Source organism: Elgaria multicarinata, chromosome 5 (genome assembly GCF_023053635.1).
Source record: "Elgaria multicarinata webbii isolate HBS135686 ecotype San Diego chromosome 5, rElgMul1.1.pri, whole genome shotgun sequence".
In the NCBI taxonomy this organism is placed as follows: Eukaryota; Metazoa; Chordata; class Lepidosauria; order Squamata; family Anguidae; genus Elgaria; species Elgaria multicarinata.
In genome coordinates, this window is record NC_086175.1 from 109,372,123 (window position 1) to 109,389,493 (window position 17,371).

The 17,371-nt window shown below is 40.1% G+C and overlaps 1 protein-coding gene across 1 annotated transcript in view; it reads left to right on the forward strand.

The window, feature by feature from the left end:
- The window catches only part of UBL3 (ubiquitin like 3), a 46,882-nt gene that overhangs the window by 25,800 nt on the left and 3,711 nt on the right, over positions 1–17,371 (forward strand). Inside the window, exons 2-3 of the mRNA XM_063126995.1 lie at positions 13,055–13,163; positions 17,064–17,150. Coding sequence (XP_062983065.1) covers positions 13,055–13,163; positions 17,064–17,150 — 196 coding nt within the window. The remainder of the gene's footprint in view (positions 1–13,054; positions 13,164–17,063; positions 17,151–17,371) is intronic.

Here is a 17,371-nt window from a genome sequence, read left to right on the forward strand (position 1 = left end):
GTGCAAGTGCTGAGCATTCAGGAGGCAGCGGCTTGCTCAGTGCTGCTCAGCCCCAACAACCCATAGTTTAAACTACCTGTGTAAAAGCAAGTGGCTAAGAACTGTAGTTCAACTGCCCTTCTCTCTTCTGCGTTATAAACACATAAAGCACCTAAAATTTGTTAAGTGTTGTACAGAGAATAAAAGATAAGGCAGTCCCCTGTCTGCAGGCTCACAATCTAAAAGGAAAAGGGAATGTGGAGGGAAGAGGATAGCCTTAATTTTGAGAACATGGCTACTTGTACTCCAATAAGGTGGAGGGGAAAGAGATCATTTTTCATATCACTGCAAAGAGGTAGTGTAGTGGGGGCATAGATCTCCCACTACACTATATTTGAGCAATTGGTAATAGGGACAGATAAAGTGGGTATGGATCTCTGAAGAACATATAACTTAACCTGTAGGGATTTTAAGGTTGAGATTTGTTTGTTTTTAATATGCTTGACTCTGATTCTTAAAGACATTTTGATAGAGATCTTTTTGCAACTTTTTTTGCTCGTAGCTATTTGTTCTATTGGAAAACCTTTACAATGTGTGCTTTCTGACCCAGTTTTGTTATGCCTGGAGTGTCTAGCAAACTGACTTCAAATGAATAAGCAGAAAAGACCAAATTGTGTTTCAACACTTAAGACAGTCTGTTATGCCCTTGTATGAATATTAAAAGCTATGATCTCACTGACACATCTATAGTGAAAAGGCTTTAAAAATTCTAGTAGTTGCCCAATGATCTACACAATGAGGCCATAGGTGTATCATCTTCTGTAATTTAGTATTCCTGTCCCATATTTAATTCCTGACATGGGCTACCAATGGTGCCTCAAGACTTCCTTGCAGCAACTGACTCTTTGTAGACCAGACTGTTGCCCTGGTCTAGTGCCATCCTCTATTCAGTATAGAGGAAGTTCCTGTTCATGAGGGTGCAGTTGAGCTCTTTATTAAGTATTATTGGGATGGGGAATTGTAAATCTTCGTAGGTATGACCTGCAATTGGCATGTTCTTATTAGGTATCTTGCCCCTACGATTCTCCTGATCAGTGGCTTCCTGGAGTCTTGCCAGAGCTATCTTAATCTGGGGTACAGGAGCTGAATGGGGGATGGAGGAGGTGTTGGAGGGAGGAAAGGCAGTAGATGGTGGAGAAGGAGGTAAGGGAAGAAATTAGGCAGCGAGGAGGGGATGCGTACAGCTGGTGGCTGGAGACTTCATGGTCCTGTTGTGGCAAAGTAGAATCTCCTTGGAATCCTCTTCCAGCCCCTGTGGTTGGAGACACAAGAAACTTTCTTTTCCTGCAGCTTTTTTCTTGTTGGGTCTCCTTATCCAGCTGCACAGTTTCCACACTTTTCTCTCCCTCCGCCCCCCAGCTGCTGAGCAGCTGATGGTCAAGTGAGGCAGCAATTGTTGGCTCAGGTCCCCATGCCCAAATTTTCCTGGACAGCACCCAGCAGTTGATCTGGGGCACCACAGCATGAGGTTCCTGGCCCTGCACTGTGGCAGGAAAAAAACATTCTCTGCTTCCTAGAACAGATATGAGTTTATCCTCTGCTGCTCAAAGGAGGGAAGCTGAGGGTTCAGTCTACTTACTGTGCTGCTTACTCAGTGCTTTCTCTGGCCTGCCCTCACCTCAATGTGAAAAAGAAGAACTGAAAAAGAGCTCCATTGGACTGGTCTGTGCAGGTGTGGAAGAAATGTTGTTTAAAAATAAAGATTACTATTTGCTATGGGTGTCCTCCATGGATGCCTATTTGCATATTAATTGCTTGCTCTTGTTTGGTTCTGGATTAGGCTAATGTTTGAGAGTCAGGCAGAGACATCCTCCTGGATGCCTACTGCATCCTCCCCCTGCACAGTAATGCCTGCCTGAAGTGTGTTAGTGTCAATGTTACCTTTGAGCGTGTGCATAGGCAGAGACATATGCGCAGCACTGCCATTGGGCAGTGGAAACATGAGGGGTGTGTGAGAGGAATAAGTATGGGCTCTAGCTGGGGACTCTTGCAGGTATGAGAGAGGTCACTGCTCTTTCTTCTCTAAAGGACGAATCGTTGCTGGTCTGTGGTATGGAGATCAAACAGATGCATGTTTTGTGCCTTGCCATTTTTCAGTTGTCTGTATGCTCTAACCTCTACCAATAGATGTGGAAGTTACATTTCCTCATTTATAGGAAAGATTACTGTTGGCTGTGGGTATCCTCCATGGATGCCTATTTGCATACTTATCACTTGATCTTGGTTGGTTCCGGATCAGGCTACCAATCTGGGTTAAAAAAAAAGGCCTAGGATTCATCAGTTAGGGAGAGATATTCTGGAAGAATAGAAACACACACAAACACACACAGCATGCTTAGGTTGAGTTCGCTCTTCATACCCTCCAGTTAGGTAAATATCAACCTTTGATATTGACTGTTAGATTGAGAGGAATGCAGGTTTTACTATGATACTAATATGCTTGCTACCATCTTCATTGTACTTTTATTGATTATAACTTGTGTGTTTGTGATCTGTCTCATCTTCGCTAAAGCTTGTTTTCCCCATAGACTGTTTGAGCAATAACAATGTATTTTTTAATACCATTCTTGTGTTGTCTGGCTTGAGAGAAATTTCATGGCCCACTATCCATATACTTCAATTCTTGAAGCTCAAAACACTTGGTAAAGATTTGCAAATCTATCACTGAGGGCCTTGCTAGACCTACCGCTGAATCCGGCTGTGAGGAGGGGCCAGGCTGCGCTAGAAGTAGCGTGGCCTGTAGGCCCTGTCTACACCTGAGGCGCGATGGGGCTGAGGGAAGCCCTGTCACGTCCGCCCTTTTTTTTTCACTTAAAGCGGCTGCGTGCGCAGGAGCGTACCACCGACCAGGTAAGTAATTTTTTTTAAAAAAAATAGGGTCCCCCTGTCCCTCGGTTTCACACCCACGACCTCCCCTGGCCTCCAATCCCCCCCCTCCCCACATCCTTGTCTCACCACCACCCCTGTCCCCACCTGCTGTGTCCTGCCGCTGCTGCCGCCAATGTCCCCAGTTGCTCTGTCCCGCGGCTGCCGCCACCGCTGCCACTGTCCCCAGCCGTCGTTTCCTGTTGTCTCCATGTCCGGCCTGTGATGCGTGCTGTGACTCAGTGTTATCCGTAGGACTAACTGCCATACCACAAAGCAATATTTAAACCTTGAAAGCCAAAATGTGAACCCTCATCATAGCAAGTGGTGCAGAGACCTTGCTCTGCCCCATCTGCCTTAATTTTTTTTTTACTGCTAATGAACAGCAGTACTTAATGAATGGGTTTTGGGTTTCTGTACTGTGGAATGGGAGCTGCATAGACTTTATTAGAGCTCAGTAAAATCCTAAAAGGTTCTAATGCCTGATAAGAGATTTATCAAGTGAACTTCAATCCTGTTTTGGTGTCTATGTATGGGCTGAGTACAACTTCTTTGCAGAGTTCATGTGTAGAGGTACTCATAATGGAACCACAGTTTATGGGCGCTCCACATGCTACATTCTGTGAATATCCAAGACTGAGGCTGTGTATAAAACATCCATAATTGCATTTTTGTACTCTTTGTTCATTCATTTCAGCCATGTTGTTATCAAAGACGTGTTGAGATATTGTAGATGAGCAAATAATGCAAAAAATATTTCAGATGAATTAACTTAAAATATTGGGCAAAGTTCTTTTGAACTATCCAGAATCAAAGTGGCCAGAATGATGATTCCTGTGAGAAGGCCTGACATTTGGACTGGTTAATTATAAGATAAATTATATATTCAGCTATAATTTCCTAGTGTTCCAAGCAGTTCTTATGAGTGTTCTCTTTGTCAGTGTATGATATTACATACATTAACTCCCACCTCCTTTGTTCCTTATTTTGTTCTGTAGTGAAGTTCTGGTAACTCTTACCCTCTTAAAATTGCTGGACTGTTTTACATAGAACTAAATATTTAAATATTTTACATCAGACTATTTAGCTACACCTTAGAGGTGTTTTCATTTGTGTGAGAATTCCTTAGTATTCACAACACTAATTTATAAATGTGAACATTAATAGTATGCTTAGATATCCTAGCTATCTGTGGCACCACTAAGTGACAGCATCACTTGTTACAAGTTGATGAGAATTGATCATGTTTTCCTGAATAGCTGCTAAAGCCTTGGGATGCCCAAGACAATAGGTTACTTGATAGCTAGTTGGTATAACAAATCCACTCTTCTTTCCTTTAAAAGCACCAGATCTCCTTGCAGCTTTGTTGGTATGTGACAGGCAGACAATTTTGGAAAGAATAGTCTATTTTCAACTGGGTGTACATTCAGAGCAGCTGTTCTTGTATACTGGATGCATGTTATATCTGTTGAATAATGCTCTTTGCAGAAGAGAGCTCTGAAATTGTAAATGTATGTACATGACTGTACCATAGGCTGCCTGAGAGACAGCAGAGATGTAATTTTAGATCATCTTAAGTCTGCTCTTTTGATTCATAAAAGTGATGGGATAAGGTGTGATAGACAAGTTTCTCAGTGTGGAATCAACTCACCATTGCAGTGATGTCTGTGTTACACCCAACAACGTCTTGTGAATGGCAACTGGTAAGATAGTCATCAATGTCTGTGGATGCTATCCATGAAAGCTTATGCCAGAATAAATATATTCATCTTTGAGGTGCCGCAAGGCTCTTTGACCCAGTTTACATGGCTTGTTGTGAACTGTGGTGTGTGCAGGACGTGATTTGCATAATCATCCGCTGGCCACAGCTCATCATGTCATCTGAACCTGGGCAGCATAGCTTGTTTGAGGGTTAGACAACCCTGAAAAAACCCTTGGGCTGTTGTAGGATTATCTGAGAGTTTTTTAACCCTCCAACAACCAATGCCACCCAGGATCAGACGATACGATAAACTGTGGCCAGATGATGACTCTGCAAATAGCGCCAGCATGCACAGAGGCTCACACAAAGCCACTGTGGCTTGTTTTGATCATTCAAACCAGCCCATTGTTGTTTTGGTTTGTTCTTATTATGTCAGAGTTGAAATTTGATAGAAAATTTGAAAAAAACCGCCGCCCGTTTTTGGTTGGATCAATGAAAATTTACTACGGTCTGTTGAATGTCAAGTGACTGGTTCTGTCAAATCGTGAATTCTACTGTAAAATTTTTGAATGTTGTACGCTGATTTTGATTTTTTTTTTTTTTTTTTTGGCCAAGTAGAGAATGGCTGCTGTCAAAATTTGCAGAGGAGAATTTGTGGGAGAAGACACAATTTGTATTTGGGTCTTCTCCCTTTCCCACTCAGTGTTCAGGAGACATCAGCAACTAATTCCTGCAGAATAAAAAGTATAGTTTTTAGTCAGGAGGATCTTGTTTTTAGGTTTCATCATTTTGATTCAGGGTATTAGAGATCTCACTTGCTCACTTGTAACACTTGCAGTGCTACAGCAACAATTGAGTTTGTACAGTTGTATTTTTTGCTGCTCTTAATAGTTGTTTATCCTTCTTGTTAGGATGATATGGTCCAATTGTTCTGTATAATATGCTTGAAAACCAGCATTCCTCAAGGGTTGGTTTTGCTTCCTCTGTCTAGAAGTGGGAACTGAGCAGCTGATTTAAACTGCTTAGTGCCAAATGTTTAGGCTAAACATGTGTGAATGTGTTTAAACCAAAGATTTTGATTTGACTATTAAACATATCGGTAGTAAAACACTTTTGCTTGCATTTGGCAAAACAAATGAAAGTACAGTATTGCAATAAATTAACACTAAGCCCTTTTTTCTGAGATGCGTGGTATTTATATATCTTGTATTGGGAGCACATTGAATGTAATGCCTTATGCACTTATGTGCAAAAAGTTGTGTCAAAGTTCATTGATGCATATTGTTGCTCCAGGAAAATGGGTAGCATTAGTTTCCTTCATCTTCTCTGTTGCATGTGGTTGAATGTTTACAAACGAATTAAGAGAATAGGAGCTTTCCTGGTTTTAGTTTCATGTTTGGGTTGCTTATTTCTGTTAAGAGTAAACCAGCTCTATACATGAAGATGATCTTTGATGCAAAATATATTTTCAAGCTTAAATCTCATCTTGCGTCTAATTCTGTTCAGAAACTTGCATGTTTGAAATGGCCAAAGATTTTGCCAACAGCAGTAGTGTTGCTTGTTACCGGGATTGGTCCCACTTGTCTTTAATCACACATGCATTTAAACACTCATCTGTACATGTGTACTTGAGTGACACAGAAATACCAGGATCTTGGGCCAGAGGCACACATGACATACACATGGCTGATGGTATGCTTGACTAGATACATTGGGGAAATTAGCTTAAGAGCACAGATTTAAGTATGTGTACATAATATAAGTTTTATTTTACCAAAAAATAATTACATAAAGAATTAGGGCTCATCTACACCAAGCAGACATTCCACTATGAAAGTGGTATGAAAGTGGAATATAAAATGTAGGAGCCACACTACAGCTTTATAGTGGGATTGAAGTACGCTGACAACTGTTGGGGCCCATTGACACATGCCATAAACTGCTTTCATACCGTTATAGCCTGCTTGGTGTGGCTCCTGCCTTTTATATACCACTTTCATACCACTTTCATAGTGGAATATCCTGCTTGGTGTACATTAGACTTTGTTAGACCATAACCCTTCACCTTGGACTGGAAACTTGTTCCCTTATGATTCCTAATTGTGGTGATAAGAGCAAGAGAAGGTTTGCCAAATAAGGATCAGGAAGGGCACTAGGGTAATGGTGGGACAGCATTTGGAGACCTATTCTCAGGAGGGAAATTCAAGTTTCAGTGGGGTAGTGTTGGCCAAATGCGGGGCAGAACAGTCAGATTGAGAGCAGTATAGGAGAGAGAGTTGGTGAATATATCAACTTCTCCTTTTAGTCTGTTGATTTCTGAAGCTGGATTAAAGGATGATAATTGGTTGCTATCGTTGGGATGTGTGGCTCAGGATCCTGCAATACTTCAGCAAAATGCCCTTAGTTCTTAGCTCTGCCACAGGAGAGGTATCCAATAACTCAAAGCCAACAACTTGTAGCAATGTTGCTACTTACTCTCACTACGAGACCTAAGCCTCCCTATAGCCAATTCACAAAGAACTACAGCCCCAACATTGGAACTGTACATATAGAGTGGAAGTCCCTCCAAGGCACCCATCAAGAATGCAAACTCCCAGCATGATTGGGTAGCACCACTGAAATGGAGGTTCCCTTAATGCATTAATGGGTGCTTCACAAGGAGTAAAGTCCTATCTGGGTAGACAGTGCATGAAGGTAGCACAAGCAAAGAGGAAAGCTTTGAGTTTGGAAACATTGGTTTTGACACAGAGTGTCAACTGATGCCAGGAGTGGACCACAAAGAATAGTCACTGTGCCAGCTGGATTCTAGAAGATTCATAGTTTAACACAGCAGAATGTCTGTCTTATGGTCACCCTGAGGGCTGAATTCAAGGGTAGTTAGAGAGTACAGATGGAGAACACAAAGAAGATCATTACTCTGCATAGGGTAGGTTCAAACAGAGGATTCAAGAGCTTATATATTTATTCAAGAATAAATATATAAATCAATCAATCAATCAATCAATCAATCTCTTTAGTTCCCATGCTTTGCAAGCTCACATGAGTGCTGGTCCTAATGATTCAATTCCAGTAGAGCAGCAGGGGTGGGCAGAAAGTAGATTTATAGATGTTGACACCAACTCCCAGAAGCCCCTGCCAGCATGGCCAATGGTCAGGATGTTGGGAGCTGAAGTCTAAAAAATCTGGGGATCTATTTTCTGCTAACCCCTGTAGTAGAGGAGATGTAGGTCATGAACTTTTAAGTACGTCAGATGCTAGTAATGTACATCCTTGTTTGGCTCCTAACTGTCCTAAGTCTCTTGTTTAGTCAGCCTCCTTGAACAATCTGGATACCTTTTTAAAAGATAACAGCCAGTAACAGCCTAATAAATGATTAGTCAGATAAATTACTTAATGTTTTCACTACAATAAATTGTAATCCAATTTGTCTTGACTTCAAGGCATGAACCTTTGTATCTTTCAATATAACATGGTATGTATCTCCAATTACTGCTCAGTCTCTAGACATATCATTCAGGTTACTCTAGTTCAGACAGTTCTTGAGGTTGTGGGCATACCAAAACTTTGAAAACACATTAGGAATGTGATCTGTTTGCCATGCAAAAGCACACATTTAGACTGCAGCTTGAGTCCTTGCCCTTCCCTTTTTTTTTCTTGGCCAAAAGTGGCTTCATGACTATACGCCAGTTACTTCCGTCATTTTAACAATAGAATTATTCCTGGACATTTTTTCTCTAATTAAAAGGCTACGGTTATGCTTAAGGTTGGCAGAAACTGATTTATAAATTGGATTGTTTTACTCTGTACAGCACCATGTACATTGATGGCGCTATATAAATAATAATAATAATAATAATAATAATAATAATAATGGATAAAAGAGTTGTTGTGCAGTGTACAAACAGCCTGACTTTGTGGGTATCTGAAAAATGATATCTGCCAGTGCGTTTTCATTATTGTCTACCCATCAGGTTTCTGTTCCTAGTTCGCAACATAGTTCACATATTTTAGGATTACATGCGTGAGCTATGGACCAGCACACTCTCCACTTTTCTTTGCTTTCGTACACTGAGATTCCCTCTCTGGTGTCTTTTGGAGCATTCCCTCCCCAATGTCTGGTTGGTTTCCCATTATATCTTGGGATTTGCTGCAAAGAAATGTATTTCCAGGGGATTGAGCAGGCCAAAGAATTGGGGCAGGGCTGGCTGCCTATGACCAAAATTCTTAAAGAACTTGTGTGATAAGAGTCGAGGTCAGATGTAGGCAATTGGGTGCTATGCAGTTCCAATTATCATGTTTGTTCCTGAATCTGCACTTGTAATCACATGTCTTAAAGTTAGTTTTAGGGTGGGAATCTGGTCTTGGATTTACACAAGGACGTTATTCAGAAGATTGAGTTATTCTTGTATCTGCAAACACTGCTTGCAATGTAATGTCTACAATGTAATAAACACAAACAAAGTTAGTGAGAAATCAGACAAATATTTCAAGAAAACATTAGTCTTCAGTGCTAAAAACTATCTATCAAAAATTAAAGTAAAATTGATATAATGAATAAAGAACAGGTATTTTTCTTTTACACAAATTGGAGAACTCCAGGCAAGCCACAGTAAAGAAAAAAGAAATGCAAAGAAAAGAAAAAAGATAAATGCTAGTGTAGAATTGTTTTTAACCAAGTCCAAATGCAGAAGAACTTTTGAAGCTGCCGTAATGTTTGAGAGTTGTCTGTGTGTGTGTGTGTGTGTGTGTGTGTGTTGGAGGGGGGCAGGCAGCGGAGAGATGAGAAAAGTTAACCAATCACAGCATGTTAAATATATATAACTCTTATTTTGGTTTTGGAAAATGTCCAGAGTGATGATATGACATTCTTGACATGTTTAAACCAATATTATCCGTATGCAGTGAAGCAGCTGCTCCTAATAAAGGGCTGTATATTTTATTTATATCATATATTAGACATATTTATTGCATAACCAAAAATAATATTAAAAGCTTTAACGGGCTTTGTTTACTGCAATGTGTAATGTCTCCAAGGACTTGTTTTTTTTAAGTCCTTGCAGCATTGGGAACTTCCAATGTCATGCTGTGCTTATGTTACTTAGTCTGCAAAATAGTGTGAAACTGTTTTGTATTAGTACATTTTGCAAAATTTCAAAATGTTCCCAGACATGTTTCACATATTCTTGTCTGAAAGAAAAAAATAGTGCTATGAGATGGTGAAAGCATACAAACAATAAAACTGATATTACATCTTGACTGGCCAATGCCTCAAGTGTGGTTCATATTCACTTTACATTATATTTCCTAATATTCTTAGAGCACAACTAGACTGTTTGTTAAACAGATGCTTTCCAGTTTGGCTATAAAGCAGGAGTGGTGAGTCTTACATTTATCACTAAATAGAACATTCAGGATAGAAGCAGAATCCACTACCCCCGCACCCAACCACCCAGTACTCTGCTACTTGAAGACTTTTTCTAAAGCCAGTTAACTTCCAGTATCAGAAGGGCTGTGGTAGTGGTGAGCTAAAGCAGTGGAGTGCAGCAAGGTAAGCGAGGGTAGGGTTATTTTTTAAAATTATTTATTAATTACATTTACATCCTGTCTTTTTTTCCTCTTGTGAAGAACCCAGGCCGGCTTACATAATCCTTGTTGTCTCCATTTTATTCTCACAGCAACCCTGCAGTATAGTTTAGGTTGACTGTCAGTGACTGGGCCAAAGTCACCCAGTGAGCTTCATGGCTGAGTGGGGTCTAGAACCCAGATCTCCTGAGCCCCAGTCCAACACTCTAACCACTATACTAAACTGGCTTTCAGTGTATTAGAATTCTGCTGCCATTCCCTACAAGTTGCTTTTAGTGATAAAAATAGACATGTACCACACACTCATACACACTCCACATACACTTATTATTATTATTATTATTATTATTATTATTTATTTATTTATATAGCACCATCATTGTACATGGTACATACACTTTATAGCTAAACTGGTGAACACAACTGGTTTGGACCTTAGATGACTGGATCTATAATTTATAGTGTTCTCTGGGGCAGAGGGTGTGTGTTTAGCTTACTTGTTCCAAAAATTGACATTCTCTTGTTGTTTCTCTAATATATGTGAAGTTGTAGACCTAAGGAATTCTTGTTCCTCAAACACGCAGTACCCAGAAGATTGAATCCCTCTTAAAGAGTTTATTCTTGTCAAAGGAATCAATTGTGAAACACCAACATGTACTGATACACATAAGGAAATCTATCCATGCATATCATATACTGGATCAAGAACCATAGGCATAAGTCAGATGCACATTTGAACGTGTGTGTTGTCTATCCACACTGCATTACTGTCAGTTGAATGCATATCTGCATGTATGCAAACTTAAGGGTTCTGTAGCCCTTACTGGTGACTGGTCATACTGATGCATAGCAGACATACTTTAAATAACTACTCACCAGTAAGTATATACAGATAGAGGTCGATTAGGATGTCAATATGTCAAATTATGCCTTTTTTTTAATGGACAGCTATTCAATTATTGTTAGTCAGTATATTATAGCCCAGGGGTCTAGAATATACTATAGTCTAGCCTATAGGTCCAGGGGTCAATTTTACCCCCCTCCCCAAACCTACTGAAGACCGCACACCTCCCTGGAACTGCAACCACTGTTTTTGCCAGCATGGCACCTCCCTATGCACCTTGTTTTAGAGCATGTCACTGAATTTTGGCAGCATATCACCATTTTTTACCACCATGGCAAATTCAACACCAACGAGTGGGGGGAGGGGCTACAAAAAGATTAGGGGGACATGTCATGCCACCCATCCCTGATCTAGCCTCTGTTTTTTTTCAGTATTACAAGGTCACATTTGATTTTGGGTTATATCCAACTTTATGCTAGTAGAAAAATTACAAGACTTGGCATTGCTCCACTAGTGCTTGTGTAACTGCTAGCAGAACAACTAGTATAGCTCAAGCAACACCTAGCCTAATGAATTGTGGAACACCTTGTGCAAGTGGAATTGAAGTATTGATTTGACACTTGCACAGGGATGAAAATGGGGTTTCTGCAAATCCTGGAAACTTTTGCAGTAGCGGAATGACATCACTAGATTCAGCCCATTGGCTGCATTCACACAACACAAGAACCCACACTCAAGGTTGAGCAAAGGCTGATTGTGGTTTGTTGTTGAATCATGGGTGGTCGTTGTGTGAACCCAGCTGCACTAACAAACCATGGCTTATTAACCACAAACACCTGTGAAGAGAATCCATGGTTTGTTGCTGTGCTGTGGGTTGTCATACAGTGGGAACTCAGCCATCGATGTTCACATTATGATGTGCACGCAGGTGCCATATTGGCATTCCAAGCCACTGCAGCTTCTCATGTGCGAACCTGGTGAGAATGGATTGTTGGGCTAGTTGACAAGCCACCAAGAATCCATGGGCTGTGTTAAGGTTATGGGTAGCTTGTCAATCACCCTAGCAACACACCTTCTTCGGGTTTGCACATAACAGGAAGTTACAGTGTGCCCTCACCATGTCCTGAATATTCAAAGTTAGAGTTGAAATTTACCCATGATTGCTTCTTGTTATGTTCAACCTGGCCATTGCTTTGAAGCCCATCTGTTCAATGCCCTGCTAGAATCTGTGAAATACCAGTTTTCAAACCACTGTGTCATAGCCACCTACTGTGTTGCTTTAAAGGAATGTTTAGCACTTCTCTATCATCCTTGATGGTTTTTCATTCAAAATTCAATAAAAAAATATTTAAAAACAAAAACAAGTCACACTTTCAGCCACTAAGTATTTTATTGGATTATATATCAGAAGCTGAAGGGGAAAAAAGTTGGGGATAGCACTTCTTCCACTCAGTGGCCATGGGTTCAGGGTGGTTTGTTAACCACTGGTTTGGATGTCATGACAAAATGTGTTGGTGATGGTATAATTTTGTAAATCCAGCTGGCATGCAACCAGTAAGTGCAGGGTAGTTAACAAGCCACAATGGCTTTATTAACCACCTTGCAATTGTGCGAACCAGATCAGTAACTGCAGTCCTATCCTATTATGATAAGCCTTCATTTTTTCATAACTTTTAAGATCAAATTTAATTTGATGAAACAAGAGGTATAATTAAGTTTTTAATAATTCTTTCAGGCATTAGCTGTGGTCTTAATTCTGTGATATTTAATTGGAGGAGTGTCTTTTCTGAAGTATATTATAATACTCCATAAGAATCTTTTGAATTACCTGTCTATGTTTAGTCCAAGTAGTTGTGACTTAATTTATGTGCTTTTTTATATTACTGCCAAAAACTGATGTGTGTGTATGTGTGTTATATTTACTGTATATTTGCTACGTTGGCCAAGATTTTAGCCACTTTAACCATAAGAATTCAGGTTGATAATTTTTGACATGTCTTCTTAATTATTTTCTCTTGCAGATAAATTTGCGCCTCATTTTGGTAAGTGGAAAAACAAAGGAGTTCTTGTTCTCGCCAAATGATTCCGCGGCAGATATTGCAAAACATGTATATGATAACTGGCCAATGGGTAAGTAATACAAATTTTTACATTTGTTTGTTTTTTGTTTACTATTGTCAGTACTCCAAAGCTTTTCCAGGGGATATCTTGTTGATAAATGGAAAAAGCTTTGAAATGTAGAAATATGATCTGTTCAGTATTGACTCTCTGTGTGCTTTTACCTCTGCCTCATCCCATTTCGGAACCCACCCACCCCGCTTTATTTAATTTTTCTAAGGCAGAATATCATTGTGCAGTTAAAGTAGGGTGAGACTGTGGGTTGTGTCTAATATTAATCCTACTTAGAGTAGACCCATTGAAATGAATACAACCTAAGTTAGACTGACATTGGATATGTTGGATAATTTTATGCTGGAATTACGTATTTGGCAAACTTGGATTTTGAAATCTGAGCTGGAGGGGAAATGACTGGGAGGAAGCTGCAGGGGAAGTATTAAATGTATCTCCAAAAGGCCATTGCATCTCCTTTGAAACTGTCCCCCCCCCCCCCCAATACTGTTTGACAGCAGAAAAGTAGCAGCCAGGATTTCCAAACTCAACTTGACTGCCAAGCATACAGTTTTTGGCTGTAGGAAGTTTGTGTGCCTCAAAAAAATAAAAATAAAAATCTGAATATTTACATTTATGTCAAACTTTAAATCCTGTGACCCATTATGCAGGCATAAATCCCTAGTGGGACTAAGTGCATGCAACTGACCTTGTGAGTGAATGCTAGTTCTCTCTGCTGGGCTTAACTATAATTAAGGAATATAATGGCACTGCCATTAAAACATACTTATTTGAAAGATTTACATCCTGTCTTTTATAATTAAACATTTTCAAGGAGGCTTACAAAGAGCAATTAAAACAACAATAAAACATAAGAGCAACATCAAAATAGATTCTATAAAATCAAAAGGCTAAAACAGTAGGAAAAGCAGTAAAATAATACAGTAAACAATAAATACACGAGCATGTTAACATTTCTGATTGTTTAAAAGAGCCTGGGCAAATAAGAAGGTCTTAGCCTGGCATCAAACTGAGTGCCTGGTGAAAAGCCTTGTGAAGTGTATTCCATAGCCAGGGTGACACCCCACAGTAGGCCCTTTCTAATTCACAACCATCTGACCTATTACAAGGACCTCTGAGGATGATCTTAACAGTTGAGCAGGGTCTTTTGGGAGTGCACAGTCCTTAAGATACCCAGGTCCAAAGCCATATAGAGGTTAAAACCAGCACTTTTGAATTGTGCCCAGAAGCCAGCAATATTGTCTGAAAACTGGAGAAAGAATGTAACTGGTGCAGTAGCCTCAGCTGCTAAAAGGCACCTTGTATCACAAACATAACTTGGGCATCTAGAGCAGGGATGGGGAACCTCTGGGTACCCATCCATCCCACCAGCTTCTCTGCCTTATCTCTGATTGGAGATGAAACAGTTTCCCGGCCTCCCCACCCTCACTGTATTTAGGCCTTTCAGAAGAGCCTCCATTGGTTTTAAAAAGCCTAATTGCAGCGTAGGAGATTCCTCTCCAACACTGTCAATCCAATGATATCATAAGCTTCTGAGAAATGCTGAGGAAGTAGCAAAGTTGCACTTTCCCCATTGTCCTACCAGTGTAAGTCATCTAGTTGAATGACTTGGCAGTGGGGGGGGGGGAAGGGGGGAGAATCCTATGCATGTTTAGACAACTCATAGTGTAAGACCTGTCTAAACATGCATAAGATTGAGCCCTAAGGTACTTCCACTCCCAAACCTGTGTCAGAAGCTGATTTATGCTAACAGTGCTTCTAGTTTAAGCTGGTTTTGAAACTTGGTTAGCATTAACCATAATGTAATAGCTGGTCAAGGCCAGTTGGGAAAATCCACATTCTAGGAGAGGGAGCACACTGCCATGTAACCCATTCCTGATGTAAAATGATGCACATTGGGACAAAAATCCCCCCAACTTCAAGTGTAATCTGATGTGATCTGAGCTGGCGGTTACTGACTAATCTTGGGGTTGTGGTGGACAGCTTGATGAAAATGTCAACCCAGTGTGTGACCGCTGTGAAGAAGGCAAACTCCATGTTAGGCATTATTAGAAAAGGAATTGAGAATAAAACTGCCGGTATCATACTGCCTTTATACAAATCTATGGTGTGACCCCAGTTAGAATACTGTGTACGGTTTTAATCACCACATTTAAAAAGAGATATTGTAGAGCTGGAAAAAGTGCAGAAAAGGTCAACTAAAATAATCAAGGGACTGGAGCAGTGGAGCATCTCCCCTATGAGGGAAGATTACAATAGCTGGGATTGTTCAGCTTGGAAAAAAGGAGGCTAAGGGGAAACAAGATAGAGGTGTACAAAATTACACATGGTGTGGAGCATGTGGATAGGGAGACATTTTTCTCCCTCTCCCATAATACTAGAACCTGGGGTCATTCCATGAAGCTGATTGGTGGGAGATTCAGGACAGATATAAGGAAGTAGTTCTTCACACAACACATAGTTGAACTATGGAATTCACTACCACAAGATATGGTTATGGCCACCAATTTGGATGGCTTTAAAAGGGGGTTGGATAAATTTCTGGAGGCAAAGGTTATCAATGACTACTAGCCCTGATGGTTGTGTGCTATCTCCAGTATTCGAGACAGTAAGCCTGTGTGCACCGGTTGCTGGGGAGCATGGGTGGGAAGGTGCTGTTGCATCATGTCCTGCCTTATTGGTTTCTGGCCGATGGCTGGTTGGCCACTGTGTGAACAGAGTACTGGACTAGATGGACCCTTGGTCTGATCCAGCATGGCTCTTCTTATGTTCTTATGGATTGACTATAATATGCCCTGTGCCAGTCAGCATTTGTGGTAGTTCTGTATTAATGTAGAACACAAGGACTTGACTGCATGTGTATGACATAAATACATGAGAATGTAAACTTGGCCCATCTATGAAAGCAGAAGTTCTCACAGTACTCATTTTCCATCTAGTACCAACTTCTGCATTAGTACAGTGGTAAGTGCAGAGTACAGGCAGCCTTTTCCGTTTCATATTGAGAACTGTGCAATCCATAGCCCCACCTCCTGTTGTAGACAAAACTTAGTGAGCACATGGGAGCTTTTCCCCCCTTTTGTAGCCAGCACTGAAGATGCTCTGCATTATTATTATTATTATTATTATTATTATTATTATTATTATTATTATTATTTATATAGCACCATCAATGTACATGGTGCTGTACAGAGTAAAACAGTAAATAGCAAGACTCTGCCGCATAGGCTTACAATCTAATAAAATCATAGTAAAACAATAAGGAGGGGAAGAGAATGCAAACAGGCACAGGGTAGGGTAAAACTAACAGTATAGAGTACAACATCAAGTAGCCATCTCACTGCACTGCTTAGAAAAGGATTTTTCATTGAGATTGAAGCTCTGTTGCATGAGCAGAGTGTCACTCACATGTCTCTGGATCCAACTCCAGGAAATACAACTTTGAAAGATAGTTACTTTTTAAGTATTAATATAACAAACATGCAAAGTTCGTGGCTTTATTTTAGTCACTTCCTGATTTTGAGTCTTTCCTCTTACTTTGGGCAGGGAGAGAAAGAATGTATCAGAGTATTATACAGTTATTTAAAAACGTAAATTTTGCTTTTGTGTTTTGTTAGAAATTGCTTTTCTTGAGTGCATTCTCAGCATGTTTACTTTTGTCTAAATGCTGGTATCCAGTGCGCAATTGGGCCATTAGGGTTATACACTTAAAAATAAGGCAGACAAGCAAAGATATCCCTCTTTTACTTGCATTACATGCAGACTCGTGTGCATGTAATTATGCCTATGTTAAATTGTACATAAATTGCACCACCGCCGTAAGGGCTTAATCAGGCAGGGTATAAATACATAAGGAATATAATGAATAGACTTGACATTCTTTTTGATACTTTTTTTCAGACTGGGAAGAAGAGCAAGTGAGCAGTCCAAATATTCTCAGACTTATTTATCAAGGACGGTTTCTTCATGGCAACGTGACACTAGGAGGTAATATAAAATAAGCTGGGTTATGGAGACCTTAGTTCTGTGGGTGATCCTGGGCTGATCTATAAAATGCAAAAAATAAAATAAAAATGGACTTCATTAGCATAGCTTGTTTGATGGGCATGAAATTGGCAGAATTTAAACATTCTCAGTTTAGAATGTGATCCAGCCGATGTTGTGAATTAGGATTGCAGGGACATGCAATTGAATACTTTGTTGCAGCC